A 22,593-nucleotide genomic window follows, 5' to 3' on the forward strand; every position below is an offset into this window, starting at 1 on the left:
TTTTCACCTTTGGTTTTAGACTTTTATATACTTATGGCTAGAAATACTGTGTGGACATCTTATTTCGGGTTACGTTTCTTAATCAGTTTGGTGCAAAACCCACATAAATGTATGACTTTATTTCTATAGTTGAAGTTTATTATTTGAATGTCATGTAACATACTGTCTGTTGTACCAATTATATATGATATGCGTATATACACCCTAGGGACCTAATTTAGAAAATAAAACTTATCTTATCAGATCTTGTCTTTTATTGCTAAATTTAATCATGTTTTAATCTATATATAAATAAATAAATGTATGTTTGGATTTTAATTTTTTCCCTTCTTGTAATCTTCAACATATTGAAGTTAAGAAGTATTATGTTGATGTTGATGCAGTGATGTGTATCCATTTTTCTTTTTATTCATACAGAGATCATGATCAATATATGTTTATTATACATTTGAAATTTTATTTTGGAAACTCCAACGCTCGAATGAAGAGTTTTAGTGACGTCATTAGACTTAAACCTAACCTTCTCGAATTGAATTAAATCAGTAAAGTTTTTTTTAAATGAATACATTTTCTATATTCATTCAAGTATTTAGTACGCTGAAACGCATCCATAACCAATAGTTGTTTTAACAACATTAAATATTTATTATGATGGCATTAATGTGTATCTGAACAAAAGCCTTGCTATCGATGTTCTTCATTGAAATTTCGTAAATTTTAATGCAATGGTGACATCCTTTAATTTATTGCTTGACAACGAAGAATATTCAATTTCATTTTAGTCCAATAATTAATTTTATGAGTGACTCCATTGATACCAGTGCTTTGTGCACCGAGCATGTAAATTTGTCTATACCAATAATTATATTCCTCGCAGCTTTATTTATCAGGCATGCTACGGTGTTTGAATTTAAATAAAACTGATGAATTTTTAATGACATTCCATTTACAAGTTGTAATAAGCTTTACAAACTCAATTTAGTTATTGAAATGTGATTAAGAAATTATTAATAATGCCATGACTTCGGGACTGGGTAAATAACATGCACATTTGTGTTTTTAAGCTGAAGGATTTTTGTCCAATAATGGGGTTTTTTTTTGGGGGGGGGGGGGAGAAAAAGAGTATTAAAACACTTTGTAATAGAATATATTATACGAACAAATTATGATATTTCATTAAACGAGGGACGAAAGATACCAGAGGGAGAGTCAAACTCATAAATCGAAAATAAACTGACAATGCCATAGCTTAAAAATAAAAAGACAAACACACAAACAAACAAAAGTACACATGACACAACATAGAAAACTAAAGAATAAGCAACACGATCCCTCCAAAAAACTAGAAATGTCTATTGAATATATTTATTTTCCTGTGGTTAAGTTTATATTTTCAATCGTGAAACAGGTTTGATGATAACTGAATCTCAATGTGATTTGCTCGCCTGAAGTACGAGAAGTCGCGGGTGAGATACATGATCAAATGTCAGACTTCGTTGGTATAGAATGCTTCGCAGTTTAGCTTGAGGTATTTATAAATAAAAGCAAATATTGAGCGGCTCGAAGTCAATTGCTGAATTGGAATAATATATACATGTTGAGAGATATAAATGTATCCAGACCTTCTGATATGTTTCTTTGAAAGGTGAACTCTTTTATATAAAGCTGTTTTACAAAAATAATAACAAACAAAAATATATCATTTACATGTTTTGTCCGGAAAATTATTTTCTTTCAAGTCGTCACTTTTAAATGAATTTTACAATGCAATAATACGCAATAATTTGGAAGCTTTAGCATATACATTGGAATGTTATAAACTTAAAATTGTATATAAATGGTTCAATTTAGTCAATTATTACTTTATATGTTATACAATGTAGGTTTTATTTGCGTTTTTGTAATTGAATTTAAACAACAATCTTACAAAACAAAATTAGCATTATATATAAAGATAAGAAGTTGTGGTTTGATGTACATTTAGAAGATAACTGCATTGAATGTTAAGCTCTGATGGCATCAATTGGTGATTTGATGGTCGTAAACATGTATTTGTGACCATCAAATCACCAATTGATGCCGTCGGCGCTTAGAATACAATATCGTTATCTCGATTTCAATGAAACTGACAGAAAACGACAACAAATCATACATTTAAAATCTGCCATATGTCGTCTGCGCTTGCTCGTACGCTTTCATAGTATCAATATCGAATTGATGCAATGCAAATTGGTGACGTTATCCAATCAAAATAAACGTTACAACCAATGTTGCTGTATAATTATGAGTCTTTGTTGTCAATTGCATATCCTTTAGAAAATGACACTTTTGTTTCCGTCCATTTTTTCGTTATATCCCACTTGAAATTTTATATTTTTATCTAGACCATACATGTTTTTGATCGAATAATGTCAGTCATTAGATAATCTGGTTTCCTCTGTCGTTTATTAAAAGTTTCCACATCAACTAGGAATGAACGTATTCTAGTATTAAGTTCATTATTCCCTTTTGCCCAAGCATATCTTTTCTGTTTAAACTCATCTGTTTTATCCGGTTTTCCATATTTTTCTTCTGTTTCTATTTTACTAAGTTCTGTTAGTTCTCTCCGTGAACGAATTTGGCGCTTGCGCAGTTGCATTGCATACGCAACTTCAGGTTTCATGACTGGTATATCTTGAGCCTCCATCACTTCGCCATCTTTAAGATCTTGAAATCTGACTAAAGCTGGGCGCCGCTGTCGTTTACTTCGCTCTTTTCTCAGATAAGCTGGCGATGAAAGACAGCGAAGAGTCATAAAACTTCGGTAGCCTTGAATGTTTTTATGTATAACTTTAGTGTCATTTTTCGATGATGATTTCGAGGAAGTTAACTTCTGCATAGAAATAGCAAACATAGTCAGCGTACTAACAGGGGGCTTCTCAGAGTCACGACGTATCTCAACATGAGTCTGTGGTCTGCTCCCGAAACTAGAACTTTGCATTCCATAAGTAAGTACTTCCGTTGTATGTGGTGTTCCATCACGTGATTTAGGAGTATGAGATCGTCTATCATACAGAGAAACACTATCTTTAATCTCACCACGTTTAATAGCAGAACTTAAACGCGAAATTTCTTCAGCTTCCTTTCGTGCCTCTTTTAACGCATCGTCAGTATCTATACTTGCTCTGAATTTTGCTTTATGTAAACTTGCTATTTTACTTTCCAAACTGTCTGATAAGAATGAGTTTTCTTGATATGTTGTACTATGATCAATTTTGATGTTCCCTCGTGAATCAATATCAGTATGGTGCTTACTTGTCGAAGGCATCTTAAATTCTAGTTATAGAAAATTGTTCACATTTCAATTCGTTTTGTTGAATGGTTCTGAAAGTAAATAAAGAAGTTTTTTGTCAAAACAGACAAGATATTTTAAGTATTGATGGTGTATTTTGTCTTAATAAATATCAGTAAAAGATTGAAATTCGATGAATACTGGGTTTTTTAATTGATGACTACATATTGTCCATCAGCATATATTACATCCGCATTTAGAACGCCATTTCAGTTTAAAAGAGGCATTCTTGCTACCTTGCTGTGAAACATGTCATCGAAATCCGTCAGCAAAATCAGATTGTTTTCCACAGGGTTGATAGATTGTCTTTTAATGCTGCCAGCGTTAATGCAAAGCGGCAAATACAAATATCACAATATGTAAATTGTGATATTTTTCTTCTTTTTAATTCCTTTTTTATTATTCAAAATAATATTATCTGTCCAGGTTAACATTATAAAATACAGTTGAAAAATGAATCTGTGCGTTATTATATTTTTATGACTATCAATTTAGAAAATTATACGGTATAGATACAAAGAAACCACAACATGAAATTAAAAACTAACCTGAGAAAGTTGACAACCATGAATAATCTTCCAATAACTTGATATATTTATTAATATTCTATTAACAGTTAAAGTTTATGTGTAGACCATTAAATAGAAGATGACAAACTTTAACCGATCTTCTTTCATAGAGAGTTTGTTCAAATGTTCTTTAACAATAAGTTATGCACAAGGAAACTATCTCTTCTGACGATATGAATGTCGTAAATCTGTCAAGCAACAAGTCGTTTAATACACTGTTTCTATTGAAATGTTTAAAGGATGCTCTCTCCGACATGCTGAGTGTATACATCTCCTAGCAATCACCACATTTACTTAATGCATGGTATTAGATGTGTAAATACACCTGACTGAATTATATGAAAACACTTATCTGACATTGTAATATCACTCAGTCCGCAGCAAATTATATATTGATTTTAATTAGGTAATATTACCTTGGCAATATATAAACAATAGCTTATGCCATTCCGTGATAAGTGAATACTTGAAAGGCATAAATTCTTAATTAATTTCCAGAAGTTATTGCAAGAATCGATTTTCTGGTTAAATTATGGGAAAAATTGGATTTAGATTGAAAAACGGGAGGTTCAAAACTGTATCTACAAAAGGTATGCAAGTTTTAATAAAAAAAAGATATATGAAATAGTTTTATGTTAACCATCCCACTTCTTCTGGTTTGATTTGTTCACGTCCTAGATATTCATGAAATATTTGCCACGGTACGTTGAAATATCAAATATAAATATGAAATTATTTTCTTTAGTTTAACTTCGTATACCGTTTGGATCTCTAAAATAAAAATATGGATACTTGAACATACATGACACTTAGTAAGGCATGGTGTTTTCATTGCTTTTTCACAGGCAACAAAAATCTGTATCTAGCATCTTCAACAATTAATTTTTCATTTAACATAAAAATGTACGTCTTGTTTCACTTTTGTTAAATTCAGCTTCAGCTGAATGAGCTAAATAAGATATTTTTATCTCATTTTTAATTTGAAAAAAAAAAAAAATTTATATTTTTTTTCTAAAACCCAAGGCCCTAGTATTGTAAGCTATTATATTCTTATACTGGATAAAATGAAAAATACACGTAATACTTTAGTGTTGTGTATATTGTTAATTTGTTTAATTCAAACTTTGATTTAGACTACGATTCAAAATTGTTTTCTTGTTCTTTTTTTTTATTTAGTGCCACCTTGAATTAAATTCCAATACTCTTGCAATATTTTAAATGGAACGCGTATGATTAGAAACGTGTATGATAACTTTTGATAATCATTTTGAATGTAAACGTTACATATGTCTTACGCTTACCTTTTAAGTCTTACTGTTTTCAGATCAGCCTTTGAAAACAACATGAATATATTCAAGTTTACATTTAAAATAATGTAGTACCTATTTTTATGATAATTTATATACTTGTGACCAGTCATTTACGAGTCAATAACCAAAAGCCCTTTACTCTTCCTATGTGTTAATAGACTGATAGTTATCTTTAGTTTCATTGGCTTTATTATACAGGTATAAATTTTTACACAAAACAGCTTTTGAAATTTAAACTTTCTATTTGTTTTAATATTTATATTACTTTGAAGTTCAAATGAAAATTAAATCAGATAGATGTTAATGTCCTTAGATGAACACAAAAAAAGGAATTTTGTCCTTTAAATCTTTCTAATGTTATAGACTAATAAATAAAGGTTATTTTTATAACATTGTTCAGTCATTACGTCGCTCATTTTTTAAAATACATATTTCTCTCTTAGAAAATTTAACAGGTCGGGTACACTACCTTAAACTTATAGGCATAATTTTATATAATACCTATGTTCCCGAAAATATTAATTACATTACCAAACCATTATGTATACCATTAGTTTTATGCACAGTTTAGCTAATAATTGTTTCTGTCCTAAACAGAAACTATTGTTTGAAACATATACACCAGAGCCAATAATATAGTTGATAAATACACAAATATTTCAGACACTTACTTACAAAACAGTATCCAGACGACACAAACAACTCTAGATATGGTTATTTGCAATCGAATTTCGGACACAGGAGGCTTCTAAATTTTAATTAGCTTGTAAAATAGGGAAAGGGAGTGACATGTGTTCGTAAAAAGAGAAATGATAAATATACCCAACTCCGAGAATAATTAAAAAGCAGACAGTCCGTAATCAAATGTCAATATCAAAAACTCAAAAACACCAAACGAATAAATAACGACTGTGATATTCCTGACTTGGTAAAAGCATTTTGTAGAAACTGGTGGATTCAGCCTGTTTTTTAACCTAAATAAACATCTAACTTGTATTACAGTCGCATACAATTCTATTATATTGACAACAATGTGTGAACAAAACAAACAAACATTATAGGTAAAAAAAATAAGTAGGAGTTTAATGCACTAACAAATCGTTAATGCTTCAACAGAGAATACGTTTTATAATTTGTAACCTACTAATGTAATTGCAAAGGCCTATAACAGTTATTTTAAGGACCGTTGTCCATAGAACTAAAACCAAATGATGCACGCCCTCAGAGGCTATCAGAAAATGGTTTTCATTTGTACTATCATTGCATTGTAATCGTTTCACTTTTAAGAATTATTGGGTTTTTTGGGGGGTATGAAGTCAACAAGAATGTTATTTTATTCAGTCATTCTCATATTATTCAAGGATTGACGATATTTTTTTTGAACTTCTTTCTTTGACCTTGAGAGTTATGAAAATAATAAAAGTGGAGTTCCTTTTGTTTTCTTCTTTCTTTTGTGTCTAGCGATTTTGTGTGATGAACTAATATACAAGATACTTTATTTAATTGTCATCTGCTGTACACACGAATACGAGTATAACTATGATATCTGTTAATATGTTTACTTTTGTAATCAAATAACGTTTAACATATATACGTATAGTATATGACAATGAGACAGCAAATAATTGGCAAACAAACGACCCCCCTCAAAAAAAAAAAAAAAAAAAAATGGCAACTTCAAGTCAGCATTAAGTTTTCAACGATAAACTGGTGTCATTATCTTTTTCCAAACCAACAAATTAAGAAAACTGAATTAGCATTATTTAATAGAATTACTTTAACAGTGATGATACATCATGTGTCGTTAAACCTATGGTACCTTCATCCTGTATGCTTGATATCAAGTAGGGATTGTGTGCTGTGTATAAGATTTGTTTTGCATAGTAATTTCCAAAATACAAATGTTAACTTCCAACTTAACAACTAACCAATGCAACGACTTTACTATAATTTTAGAAGACTTTGAATTTGGTTGAAAAGTTCATTTCGCCTTGTTTTTCCGGATTTTATGTTTTGTCTTTTTGTTCATTTAATGTTATATATTCAATGTATGCACCATTATGTTTGAATATATGCCGAGGTTTAAAAAACCTTGCTCAATTGTTTCAGATTTAAGACTTTTATTTTTATATTGTCAATGTAAAAACGACATAGGTTTCCACTTGTTTTGCACTTCACCTGTGCATTCATATCACGGAAAATTGATAAAAAAAGTATCTATTGTACAGAAAATATCTTTGAGGTCTTTAAAACATATGTGCTTCTGTAAAATATTGCATGATACTATGTGCTTAAGAAATGTTTTAGCCTGTATGTTTATGTTTTCTCATAAGCAACGAATACGACACAGAAATCCCATTTGAAAAAAGAGCTATACAGAATACGAAGCATCAAATGATATTAAAAACTGACAAAAAAACTATCCGAACTGTTCGCGATGACTTTTTGATTGGCAATTCATTTCAGTAGTTACATTAAAATGACATATAATTAGGTATTCTAACATGTTCTCATATAAACAGACTTAGAATGCAACTGTTTTATGATCAGATTAAATGGTGTCCTTTATAAATGTGGTTTGGTTATTTGTTGTAAATTTCGTCGCTTTCTCATTTACATATATGTCACACCTCCTTTAATTTCAAGAAGAAAACGTTTCAAATTCCATCGTATACTCATATACAAAGAACAAGAAATTCACTATGCTCATAAGTAAAAAAAAAAATGAAATCAATAGTTCTTTAATTGATGTTATTTTCCTAAGAGTTACAGTTCAGTCTTTGTACAAAGTACAAAACGCAACTAAGGATTAAAGAATGAATCTATATTTTTACAAAACAATTAAACAATTACTGTGACTATATGTATATTCAATTAAACAATGATAGTACAATGTTCATAGCATATGGAAACAATAAACAATAGAAATCAGTTTCTGATGTTCTTTGAGAGTGTTATTGGTTTTACAAATGTCTCTTTATTAAATTTTATTAAACCTTTGCAATGCCAGATGTAAGTTGAATACTGTACAAAACATATAGTCAAAGAAAAAGAAATTTCAGTACATCTATAAGATACTGACTTCCCCTATTTTACGATGTAACTAAAAAGTTAAGAAGTGGCCCAAATGTGATCTATCGCAAATACAAAATTATTCCAATCCTGATATCTATGATGTGTTTATTTCTTGAGACTATGCTATAGACTTCGAGTTTTTGATAATAGGAAATTATCTTACATCTTTTACATGAAAGTTTTTTGCTGAGATTTTATTAAAATGAAAGAGATATTCCTTCGTGCAATAAATTAAGTTTTTAATTTTTTATTTAAATTTTGTATATTCCATAACTTCATCCCAGTTGTGTATTTGATACTGTTGTACTTATAATGAGCATATTTAGAAAAAAAAATGCCTTTAATTTTAAACTGTATCGAATGGTGTAGTGATAACAAAATATAAAACCAATATATAATTCACTATTAACTGTGTGCCTCACCTTCTCTGAAGATAAAATTTTAATGTCAGTGCTCACCAACTGAGAGTATAATTATTCGATTAATGTTTAAAATTACTCTCTGTTGTTAGCTTGTTTATACCAACACAAAGTTTAAAATGAAATTTTAATTATCTCAAAATAAATTTCTTTGTAGTCGTCAAATGCATTATTGATGTGCCGAGTGTGTGTGATTTCCTAATTGTCTGAGATTTAGATATCGCACAGAAGACTATTATATCATTTGTTTGTGCGTTTATCCGTGATGAATGTTCTTGCGTGTCTTTTTACTGTGTTTCTGCCACGTAGGATGTCATTTTAGCAATATAATCTTTAATATTATAATGAAGCGGGAGGTTTGTCTAGCCATAATACCAGGTTCAACCCATCATTTTGTTCTTAAAATGGCCTGTACCAAGAATGATAGTTACCATCTAGTAGTTATTTTCTATTTATGTTGACGTTTGTTTTCGTTGCACTTCAGTGTTCCTGTTCTTCTTTTGTTTTCTTCTTATAGTTAATGTGTTTCCCTTGGATTTAGTTTCTAACCCGAATTTGTTTTGTACTGAATCGATACTTGATTTTTAAACACTGGTATACTACTGTTGCCCTTATTTATGACATTTGTTTTCCATTTGTTTCGTTGGTTGGTTTAGTCTAACGTTTGATTTTGGCATGCTTTATCGACTTACCCTATCAAATTTATCAAAGTGTCGGATATTTTTTGTTTTAACAGGAATTGGACGGTTTCTTTTCAGGGAAATAAAATTGAGAAAGGAAATGGTGAATGTGTCAAAGCGAAAGTTTTGTCAAGTATAAATTGGAATACTGCTTCATATCAGAATATGTTAATAGGAACATTCCCACCTATTGAACATCAAATCCATTTGAATGTGTTATTGTGTCATTACATTTAACAGTATTGACACATTTATAATATTTACTTTTCCGCTGTGTACTTACTGTTCTGTTTCGAGTACCATTGGCATGCGTTATGTAAACGAAACGTGCGTCTTGTTACCTATTTTTAAGCCTAGAATTATTAATGAGTTTATATAACATAATCAAAATAGTCGCCTTTGTATATTCAGGTTTATCGACAAATCTTTACTAATGTACAGAAAACGTATATATGCAAGATATTTATCTTCCCTTTATATCTTTGTATCAATGTTTCATAATTTTAATCCTTACAAAAATGCAATACGTCTGTGTAAATTTTGTACTGTTGAAGCACATTATATATACAGGTGAATCGTTAAATTCAAAGAACGCAAAAGGATGCTAATTGCAAGCTTAAAACTTTAAAAGATTGAAGAGGTTTGACCTTTGATATATATTACTTAATACATTTTCTGATTGTTTAAATCATATACCTATGCTTGCATATTATGGTATGATTTTGAAAAAAAAGTGCAGATTGCGGAAGTTAATATAAAAAAAAAAGATGTGGTATGATTGTCACTGAGACAACTATCCACAACAGACCAAAATGACACAAACATTAATAATTATAGGTCACCGTACGGCCTTCAACAATGAGCAAAGTCCACACCGCATATAGTCAGCTATATAAGGCCCCGATAAGACAATGTAAAACAATTCAAACTAGAAAACTAACGGCCTTATTTTGTTAAAAAATGAACGAAAAACAAATATGTAACACATAAACAAACGACGACCACTGAATTACAGGCACCTGACTTGGGACAGGCACATATATAAATAATGTGGCGGGGTTAAACATGTTAGCGTGATCCCAACATTAAGACTTTTTTGCTGGTACAATGTAAATGTATGGTTATTTATTATTATGTTGAAACTATCAGTGTTTTTCAAAAAATAGTACAACAAATACAATTTGACCTGGAATTCAAATGTATCAAGTTGACAGCGGTGAGCTACCTGCTAGTTATCTGAAAATATTTCATTAAACACGCCAAGGAAAAGGATAGTATACAAAAGTGCCTCCCATTAGGTTGTCAATGACGGTGATAGCAAGTTTTGTCATAAGGTGTGTGTCTGTTTTTGTAGCCCGGTTTGAATGTGTAGCAAGTTTGATATACATTGGATTCCTCATCCATCATTGATCACTAGATCACTTCAAGAACCCGCTTGTAAAATTCTTGTTTAAGGGACTTACGTTTGTGTGTGAGATATAGACAATAAATAAGAAAACCACATATGGTCAGAATGTAGACGGTAATTCCAATACCCTGTGTGGAAAATTACAACGCTTTCTGGAAGACATAGAACGTCATATTGATGAACTGAAATGTCCATATAACATTATCATATATATAAAATAAAAATTTGAGAATGAAAATACATGTATGTATTTATCGACAAGCTTACACAATTTGAAAAGGCTTTAAAAAGTATTATCATTTTTGCAATTACAAATAATATTTTTATCACAACACATTCCTTATAAGTATGGACAGAAATCTTACACTTACTTTTTAAAATATCAGATTTTGTTATCGATGAACAATGTCTTTAATTGTATTAAAGTAGGACATGTTCAGATTCTATTTAACTGTCAAGGTTATAAAATAATTATGAAGGGATGTAGTATTTAAGATAGACAATCTTTTGTTACAAGAACATGACATTGCTAAAATGAAGGTTTATAATTTTGTATTTTGTAACGATAATAATGATGTTCGTAATTCTGGACCTCAGATCTTTAAAACGATGTGTCCGGTATGATTATAGAATCAAACTTCTTCAAATACTAGTAATTTTGATATTAGAAAATGAACAATTTCCTTTGCGTACCTTATATTTAACGTATTTTAGTATTATGTAATCAAATAATTGATTATACAGCATGTTTGCTCTTTTCTAATTTGACTTTGTTGAGTGTTTAATTGAATGGTCCAACACCAAACGTCAAACTACAAAAAAACAAATTACCAAGGGAATAGATAAATCACAATTTATTCATTATAGACACACAAACCAGGCTTTGAAGTGCTGAGTAAATAAAGATTTTAAGCAGCAAGTAATTACAAAAAATTTCTTATTCTTTATAGCTATGTAAAAACTGAGATAGAAATTAGTACGTTTTCTTATCACATAAGTGAGCACATAGTATGATACATTATTGTCAACGAAAGGAGATCTTGTTACTCATGTTGTCACTTTGCAATGCAACTATTTCACAACTCATTTTTTTTTCTTCTTAAGTCTAACAATTATCAAACTGCATTTAGATCTTTTAAAAAAAATAATACATCGGTAAACTGACAAATGCAGAGAAATATATTTTATAAGTTATAATTGCACAGGAAATAAGAATTAAAAAAAATTCAAACACTTTTCGTTACGTGAATTTCGGTTTAAGAACTGTCTAAATATGGTTGCAAATTTTATCTATTCCTTGTACTATACTGGACCAGGTTGACTTTATATTTGTTATAACAAGCCCATTCTATATATTTTTGATACCCCCTCACTGACAGGTAATTAATTTTGTGAAGCATCTGACGTTGATTTATGTATGGAAAAGAGGACATAATTATGAAAATCTAGTTTACCCCATGTTGGTTTACTGGATAACCTCGGTAAATATCACTTTAAAGAAATTAGTATTGAATTTGAAGCATGAATTCGTCGCTTGTTATAAAAACGTGTGGTGTGATGGGCAAATAATTACGAAATATTAAAAACGTTTGTTTTTTTATTTATTGCGCCTGATAAACCCATTATGAATTGAAATGTATTTATTTAATTGATGTTTAACTCAAGTTGCATACATCTTAGTCATCAGTAGGACTACAACTTATCTCATTGGTAGGTTTTGCACAGTGCATGGATCGGGATGTTGGAAATGGACATTTTACAATACAACAGCCTACTTATGGATCCCTCGTAAATTTTAGTAATGGGTCTTTACCGTGTATATAGCGTGGTACTATCCGTATCTTATATAAAAACCCTCGCATATGCCAAATAGCTACACGAATGACCCGTTCTTAGAATCGTTTGTTTTTACCGCCGGTTAAATGGCACGCATATTTGAGTATATTGGGACTGACAACACCATTTTTATATGTCATGTTAGCATACTTTTATATAAAATGCATGACATTTGTTTTTATAAATCACGTTAAGAAAAAATAATTGCAGTTAGCCAAAATCAGAAAACAGAACTGTTGAGCAATCAACGTGTTTATCTGTGACTGACGACTTTTTGTAAGGAATATATTTGATATAGATATATATGATGTTAAATTTAGACCATTAAAATTGTCATAAAAAGTCATTATTAATTATGTTACCACCCACCTTTGACAAAGAGCCCTTGATCTCTTACTTCGCATAATGAAAGGAAAATTTCAATTTTCACAATTGTTGCCCAAAGGTAAAGTAAGCAAACTGTTGCAGAAATTCTAATAAAGGCAACAGTAGTATACCAATGATCAAAACTCATAAATCCATGGACAAAAAACAAAATCGGGGTAACGAACTAAAACTGAGGGAAACGCATTAAATACCAGAGGAGAACAACGACACAACACTGAAATGTAACACACACAGTAACGGACCAAGCATCAGACAAAATCCCACGAGAATAACAAATATATCATCAAAACCAAATACATGAATTTGGGATAGACAAGTACCATGACACGTCTAACGTCACTTAATATACTACCAATACTCATGCCATTATCTTTTATTGTGATAATCATTCTTCGTTTCTTTTATAATTTACAGAAGTACAGAAACCTTTTTTTATTTTGATAATACATGATTTGGTCCGTAGTTAGACTATGACGAACTGTTTTATAATACCTTAAAAAAATATTCTTGATTGTTTTTGTAGTTATCAAAAGTACCTAACAACTAATAGAAGCAGTCTCCTGATCATAGTTTACTAATGTTATGCTAAAGGTATGGGATTATATAATGTTCGAATACAGGGGAAATTAATAGCGTTATATGACCTTTTGCAAATGCACATTTTTAATATATTGTACATTGTGTAAGTACTTTTGCAGTACTAACACCCACTACACTTGCAAGAATTATGGATTGAATGTTGTTAAAACTAAAGTGTACTAATGTAAAGAAATGTCTATATTTGTCCAAATAAATAATTTGAAAATAATTTGAAAATAAAGATAAATAACGGCAACTTTTTAATGGTAATAAAATATATCTATAATAATCCATCATGTACACAAGACCAAGAAGAAGTTAATAAAATTCATAAATACAAAAACATATAATATAACTCACTGTGTTGTCTGTACCTGTTTCAATGTCCCGACTGATAGATATGAACTGTAATATAGGCGTTTACAAACATGCCCTTTTCATCTCCTTTTGTATGCTACTTTTAAATATTACAAAGAAATCACTTTTCATCACTCGGTAATATATTATAAAATGTTCATTTAAAATGAATACTATGTACGGTGGTGCTATATCGAGAAGACATTCAGTTGGTTGTCTTTTGTGTACAAAAATGAATAAATTGAAATTAAATATGAAAAGATCATTTTATTTACATTGCTTTAATATGAATTGGAATTAAAATCTAACTTGTATCCATATATATAACTCGAAAGGTAAAACGACTAATTTGAAGTTCTATTCATCTAAACAAATATATTATAAATATCGTCGGGTGGCTTACTCAAATAAATTAGGATTAATTATAATTTAAATTACGACTGAACTTTCAATTTCCTTCTCAAATTTGAGACATTGTTACAAGAGACACCAAAATTTAAACATTCAATAAAACAAACATTGTCATCGTTCAATTTTTAATTATTCATTATATATTTCCTGTTCAGTTCGTAAAGTTCGAACTGTCTATTAACGTCATTACTCAAATAACATAAACGACACCAATAAAGAATCAGAGCATGAGGGAATTACATACTTTAAAAATGTAAATTAAGATATAAATACAAATTGATTGCATGAGGATTCATATAGTTGTTTCGTAACAACAAATTATAAATCATGTTATTTGACAAAATCTAGGAACGGGAATGCAAAGTTTAATCTACAGGTACATATTTTGGTGTATCAGACCCAAAGAAAATTTACAAACAGCGGATAGCTGATGACAACATTGCTTCCATTCTTTTTGTTTACGTTCCACACTATGATGTTTTGGATATGCTACTGTTGACTTCGGACATTAGTTTCCCTAGGCAGGAATTAGAATCCAATTGCTGATAAGCTTTTGTTTTTCCAACAGTCTAAACAAATAAAAGTAACACAATATGTGTATAGTTTACAAATACCGTCCCCACAATTAACATTGATGTATTTGTGTCGTCTTTATATTGCAGTGCTCAAGTAGTGTCAAATTTTTTTTTAAACTATCTGACTGGATTAAACGCATTTAATATATCAATTTCGTTTCTGCTGATTTCCAATTTGCTTGAATTTCTGCAATGAAAGTGTTAACTATTTGACTTGTCGGTTTATTTCTTACGTTTGTCATGAGAACCCTATGGCCTATAAAGGGAACGCGTGCATGCACATCGATCCATCATTAAGATTATAAACATAGCGTGAAAGTGCTAACTATTTGGCTTTAAGATTTATATCTGAATCTTTCTTGTGAAAATAGATTAATTTGACAAGGAACAAAATAATTAACAGATGTACATACATACTGAAGCTGAAGGACGCCTCCGGGTGCGGGAATTTCTCGCTACATTGAAGACCTGTTGGTGACCTTCTGCTGTTGTGTTTTTTTATTTTGTTCGGGTTGTTGTCTCTTTGACACATTCCCCATTTCCATTCTCAATTTTTATACAAATTTTACTTCATGATTATAGACTTAAAGTACAGGATGTGCTCAATTATCAGAAACCAGTGAAAACCTGATAATTGAAACTATAAGTAAAGAGAAAAAAAGACACAACAATGACAATTCATCATGACAATCAAGAAAATCTGATGAATCGGAAGATGATATTGATGAGGATAGAGATGAAGATAGTGAGTTAAGTGACTATGAGTGTGATGGTTGTCCAATAAAAGTCCCAATTGACGACATTATTGGGAAATCGGTGATTAAGACAAGTAGACTATTGCCTGATAAATTTATTGCGAAATTAAAAGTTACAGAAAAACTTGTATGGTCGGGGTCGTAACAAAGTAGTACAAGTTCGATCAAAGGATGTTGATTATGACACATATAGGCAAAACGTCGAACAAGATTTTCCAGATGTGAGGAACTATGAATTTCGTCCTGAGGAAACTGGTGATAAACTTATTCGGATTGCTGATTTTGCAATTGCTAATGGACTTTATAAACATAAACAATGATTTATTATGTATGTATGAAAAGTTCTTTTTTTAATTTTGATTATTCCATGACTTGAAATAATAGTTTAATTTTTAATTTTAGAAAACATGTCTTTGAGTTAATAAACTAACAATGTTAAAATAAAGTTGAATGTGTGAAGGAATTGGAATCCATCCGCCTACATGCAATTTTTGTTTTTATGAAAGCATTTCTGTTTTGACTTATTGTAAATTAACGGTTTAACTGTTGTGTAAAATGTTAATGAAAATATTTTTTTTTGTTTGGAAAGAGATAATGTGTATATTCTATTTTTATTTCAAAGATTAATTAAAGAAAATAAAGTGACAATGCAGTATAATATAAATGTATGAATATATCTGTGTGTGATATTGTAGGGAATTTGCTAAAACTGTGATATCATTGTAGGTCAATCTGTAAAATAACTGTATAATGTGTAAATATGATGTCTGATTATAATAAAGATAAAAAAAGAGATATATCTGAAGTAATCGAGAATAAAGTAAACAAAACAAAATGTTAGAACCTCTACACATTTCTGTTTTACTGTCGAAAATTTAGTTTACCTTGCGACGCGGAGCGGAGACAGGTAAACGGGTATTTACGACAGTAAAACTACCGATGGATGTCCGCAAAGCTTCAAAAACAATACAGTTACCTCTATTTTAATGCAAAACAAGTTCATAATTAAATTTCAATCATTATTTCAGTTTCAAATCTTCGTTAACGAAAATTCCGCGAAAAAATGTTATCTTCTTTGGTCCCTACATTAGGTGACGTCATAGGTAAGCTTCCGGCGCCAAACATAAACACCGAGCGTTTTCTGACTTCTGTGCCGCTTCAGAATGTAATAACATTTGATAAAAAGAAGATTTTTAGGATTAACAGGTGAGTTTTTTGTTTATTATTGTAGATATAACATGTCAATACATTCTGAAATTCAAAATGTCGGCTTCCTTGTTTAGTAATCTTAGTTGGTCTTTAATGGACAGTTACTGACAATCATTGAAACGGAACAGGAATTTTCTAATTTTTCATGTGTAAAATAGATAAAAACGATATTTTTTATATCCAGCAAACAGTTTCATATGTGTTTTGTCGATATGTTTAATTAAAGTCACATATTATGGGCATAAACAGGAAAGGTGGGAAAATGCAGTGGTTGCAGATACGTTTTTGATTGAGTGTTAATGATAAAATCAGATATAAGAACAAATGAATAGTTGAATATCATTTCAGAGATCTATTTAAGAATGTTTGGTGCTAGGAATAAAACATGGTTAATGAATAGCAGGCGGAAACCCAGATGAAATAGAACAAAAAAATCGAAGCTCTTTGTTAGAGAAAGCTTTAAATGCTTACAGTAATGTTTATAATAGTAAAAAATAAAATAAAAAATTAGTAGAAACGAATAAAAAGACATTTTTCTGCCAAATCACGAAGTATTTTTATCTGAAAAACAACATTTGCATAAGTTTTCAATTTATTTATTCCAAATTAAGCAGAACACTTAAGATATCTCGTTGACAACATTGGCGTCTATTAAAGTCCTCAAAGAAACCTCAAATTAAAAAAAAAAGAATGCATATATTTTGTATAACTCAATGGATAGCTTTCATTATACAACTTATTTGCATATACTTTTTTCTGAAGAAAATTCTTTGATATATTCATATTAAGAATACGTTTACTTTATTTTTATTGCTTCCTTCTAGGATAATTTCAAGAAATAGGTAACAATTGCATCGAAAAGAGAAAACCGAATGCACCTTTTTTAATGTCAGGGCGTGTTTGAGTTTAATATTTTGCCTTGAAAACGTATAAAGCAAGAGTATTTGGTACACCATCTCGCTTCATGGTATGAGTGCCAATGAGACAACTATCCATCCAAATAACAATTTATAAAAGTAAATTATCATAGGTCATGGTATGGCCTTCAACACGGAGCCTTGGCTCACACCGAACAACAAGCTATAAAGGGCCCCAAAATTACTAGCGTAAAACCATTCAAACGGGAAAACCAACGATCTAATCTATATAAAAAAACGAGAAACGAGAAATTCATATTGTATAATATAGTTTTAATAGTCAAACTAGCCAATGTGTATTTATATTTTTGACTCTGACAATTACAACTCCCAATTTTAGCATAATTGCTAACTATTATCTACAACGATACAAGTAGACAAGATTTGTTGCTTGCCATCAATGAATAAAAGATCAACAGAATTTTATTACGCAACGTCATTTGCCAGACATGTTTACGGCCGCAACGTCAACTGCTAATCACATTGTCGAGTGCCATTGAGTACAGATTCATGTCATAAATGTTTCCCATCAACTGGAGTTTCAAAGAATCGACTGAAGGAAAACCTTAAAAGCCCTAAGTTCCAACCTCGAAATTGCCAAAACCAATTAAATGGTTGAACAAACACAAAATCAGAAGGTGTAAAACAGACCCAAAAACATGTCGGACATAATTTGTTGACCTTTCTGGCAATCTTTTTTGCGTTTGTAACAGGTTGTCATCACTTTTGACGGTGATACATTTATAAAAAAAAATAACACAAAAATAATCTAGTGTTGCGTTTCTAAAGTCGGTCAGTATACTATGAATATCTGCATAACTTCATCATTGTTCATTGAAACCTTAAAATAAATTTTCAGAAAAAAATGATCTATTGGACCATAATAAGAACGAAAATTAGTTTTCATTGATATCACACTATTTGATAAACGAACATCATGTTAACATCAGCTACTCCTTGAGGACATGTAGTTTCACACTTCTGTCCTGGAATCAATGAAAAAACGCTCGAATTAAATGTCGCGGATGCCCAACACTCTCCCCAGAATTCTATTCCGAAATATTTGTAGCTGGTGTTATGAGCAAGATTTGCACATGCGTCAATAATGAGCTGTAAATTCTCCCAAACTATAGAATCCCTAAGACTGGACAACAATTTTGGTAAAGGATTTGGATGTCCCCCAGCACTGAAGCATCCAACTGGTTGGTAGTCGAACGTAGCCAGTGTAACTAAAAAATAAAATGCAAACGTATTAAGAGCAACATAGTAATAAACTGATCAACACATGGTGTATGCACTCTATCTGCTCGTTTACATTTAAATAATTTGTTTTTGAAATATGAAGTGACTTTCATTGACGTATTTGCTTATAACCACCTCATTCGATTTGATTAATTGATTGATTGATTGATGTTTAATGCCGCTTTCAATACACTTCATTTGAACTGTGGTGGATAGTTGTTGCATTGACAACGATACCACATCTTCTAAATTTATATTATTAAAATAACAGTTATCGAACTAAACATGCAAAGTAAACCTATATACAGCAAATCAGTTTCCGAAATAAGAATTTGAGCAAGTGTGACAATTAAAAAGTTTTCAGTTAGACAATGGTCAATTTTTCTCCTGTGTTCGACAAGTGAGGTAGTTAGTCGGGTTATCATTCTTGGCACCTAACTTATTTTCATTTGTAAAATATTTTTTCTGGCTGATACAAATCACATCATATAATAAAGAAGATGTGGTATGATTGCCAATGAGACAACTATCCACAAAAGACCAAAATGACACAAACATTAACAACTGTAGGTCAACGTACGGCCTTCAACAATGAGCAAAGCCCAAACCGCATAGTCAGCTATAAATGGCCCCGATAAGACAATGTAAAAAATTCAAAAGAGAAAATTAACGACCTCATTTATGTAAAAAAATGACTCTTTTTTTTATTATATAAACCTATCAAAACAAAAAATAGGTTTTTTTTAAACAACAACGACTGGCCTGCAATGAATGCTTAAGCTCATGAATATGAGTATAGTTTTTTTTTAACGTTTTATTAAGACTGGTGAAGTGACACTCTTTTTAATTTCTTTCTATTTATTTTTCTATAAACTATAGACCAATACTGATTAAAACGATGGTCTGAACTTTATATATGGTGCGTTTTGTTATAATAACATAATTGGTGCCAATTTTTCTGAACCAGATGCATATTTCGACAATCAATGTCTCTGCAATGTATCATGTTGCATTGTATTTAATTTGTTCTTTATCTTAAAATTCGACAGCAGACGGTTTCCTTTTCCATTAACATTTGAATACAGGTTTATATAATTGATTTAATTTATCTATTGCATCAGACAACTTACATTTTGACGGCATGCAGTTGCTACATCCATCAGTCGGTACACACACATCGGAAACCACACATTGGTAAGGTGTGCTGAGTCCGTACGGATTTGGTTCACACACTAGATCATCTGCACATGTATGTCCAGCACAGCGACCCAGTAGACTCTAAAATACATGCAATACGTGATTGAAATGGCTGGTCCGAGAACACAATTAATTCTTAGTGCATTTCTTTTAGAACATAAATGAAAATTTAAAAAATCCCACCTGCGCTTTCTCAATGAAATTTTCACAGTGTGTTGTACTACTTTTGGAACAAATTATATAAAAATTATAGAAAACTTCATCGTCTCTAACTCAAAATATGGACAATTTTATCTTTAGGGCGTCTTGAAATCTTTTGACAGCGTCCGAAGTGCTATTTTTTAACCTTTTTCAGCTGAACCAAATCACTACTTTCCTTTAAAATTCTGGACCCAAATTTTTTTACAGTGTAATTTCACCCCCCTACTTACAATTTGAGGCATTAAACATGGAGAAATAAATTTGAAAGGGGTATAAAAATTAATGGCAAGTAACCCACTGTTAACACTAGGGACTATATTCGTCGATTGTGATCTCGGACCGGCTGTTAAACTTGACACAATAGCTAGTAACTTCATAACATGAAATAATGAATAGAACTTTTATATTAAATTGAAACTCTCAATAACAAATTATTGTTGTAATAACAACTACAACAGACACAAAACTATGTTTCTGTGTATTTGGTGTTTTCAAGTCCATGTAGTAATTCGTTGTCATATATCTTCCTTTTTTCATTTGTCATAGAACTGTAGATATTTCTAGTCAATTAACAGTTAGCATTCGGAAATTTACGTTTACCTCACACTATCTCTAAAAGGTTTGATAAAACGAAAAAACAATTGCATCAGTATTTCCCCTAATTCCAATGGGCTGCAATTTGGTCTAAAAATATTCATCTTGCGAATGTGATTTTGTTGCAGACCCTTTGGTTGAATTTGTTTACAATAAGCAAAGTAAAATATTCGCTTGTAAAAATAACACATTTTCACATAGCAAAATGCCTGTAGAGAGACATAAATATGACAACTGTCATCTACTTGCTTGATGTAGTTGTGGCTTTTGATTTTACTATTTGATTACGGGCTTTTCGTTTTGAAGTTTCCTCGGAACTTTTGTTATTTTACTTTTTGCAGTTGAATATTTTGACCTTATTGAATCCGTATGCATGTGACATTAATTTAAAACATTATCTAAAGATTTGTTGCACATAAACTAGTCGTGCCTTAAAAAAGAATAACATGTCAACGTTGAAAGTGAAACAAAAGGCAACCATTTCGTTTACTGATTCGACCGCTACACAATAATTCTTCTTCAGTTTAAAACGAAATTAACTTTCGTATTTAACCTACAACAGACATACAAGCATCCATTTGCACGAGGTCCATGTCTATTTATATTAACGTTTATGTGTGTATCGTGTTAGATGACCGTCGGCAGTCTTCAAAGGTCATATCGATAGTCAATATGATGATTGAATAACGGTTGAAATACACATGAAATGTAGATAAAAATACATATGTTGTATCGGGTACTTACATTAATAACTGTTTATTTCAGACATATTGTGACTTGGATACACATTTTAGTATCTTATAAGTCAAATCGGTGAAAATAATTGTTCACAGCTAATGCCCGTTTATATAACATGTATCTTTAGCACTATTTAAGATATAACTGAATTGTATTTGAAGCTTTAAGGACGTCCATCGGTAGTTTTACTGTCGCAAATTTAGTTTACCTGGCGACGCGGAGTTATCTCTATTCTAATGCAAATCAAGTTTATAATTAAATTTCAATCATGATTTCAGTGTAAAATGTTCATTAAAGAAAATTCCGCGAAAAGATGTCATGTTCTTTGGTCTCTACACTAGGTAACGTCATAGGTATGCTTCCGGCGTTACACATAAACACCGGGCGTTTTCTGGCTTCTGTGCCGCTTCAAAATGTAATAACATTTGGTAAAAAGAAGATTTTTAGGCGTAACAAGTGAGTTTTTTGTTTATTATTGTAGAAATAACATGTCAAAACATTCCGAAATTCAAAATGTCGGCTTCCGTAGTTACAGACAAGGAGCTTGTCGTTATCCAATCAGAACAATTGTTACAAAATAATTGTATTAGAATAGACAAAATTATTTGATGCTTTGGTGGCTCCTATTTTGACCTATTCCTCGGAAATATGGGGGTTTGAAAATAAAAATAATACTGAAAAGTTACATCTTCAGTTTTGTAAGCGCACTTTGGGTGTACGATCATCTACGCCAAATTTTATGGTATATGGGGAACTTGGAAGATTTCCGGTTGAACTGCAGATCAAGTTAAAAATGGTATGTT

At 30.8% G+C, this 22,593-nt stretch overlaps 1 protein-coding gene across 2 annotated transcripts; it reads right to left on the minus strand.

Moving 5' to 3' along the window:
• Positions 1–1,711: 1,711 nt before the first annotated feature.
• LOC134688485 (uncharacterized) lies at positions 1,712–14,145 on the minus strand. Of its 2 annotated transcripts, none has more exons than XM_063549246.1 (2): positions 13,955–14,145; positions 1,712–3,363 (listed from the first exon to the last, which is right to left on the minus strand). In XM_063549246.1, the coding sequence occupies exon 2, from the start codon at positions 3,305–3,307 to the stop codon at positions 2,381–2,383; it is 927 nt and encodes a 308-aa protein (XP_063405316.1). In that variant the 5' UTR covers positions 3,308–3,363; positions 13,955–14,145; the 3' UTR covers positions 1,712–2,380. The 2 variants fall into 2 exon arrangements, with proteins under 2 accessions (XP_063405316.1, XP_063405317.1); XM_063549247.1 differs by lacking the exon at positions 13,955–14,145 and adding an exon at positions 3,880–4,280.
• Between the last annotated feature and the right edge of the window lie 8,448 nt (positions 14,146–22,593).

The sequence above is a fragment of the Mytilus trossulus genome, chromosome 10 (genome assembly GCF_036588685.1).
Source record: "Mytilus trossulus isolate FHL-02 chromosome 10, PNRI_Mtr1.1.1.hap1, whole genome shotgun sequence".
Taxonomy (NCBI): domain Eukaryota; kingdom Metazoa; phylum Mollusca; class Bivalvia; order Mytilida; family Mytilidae; genus Mytilus; species Mytilus trossulus.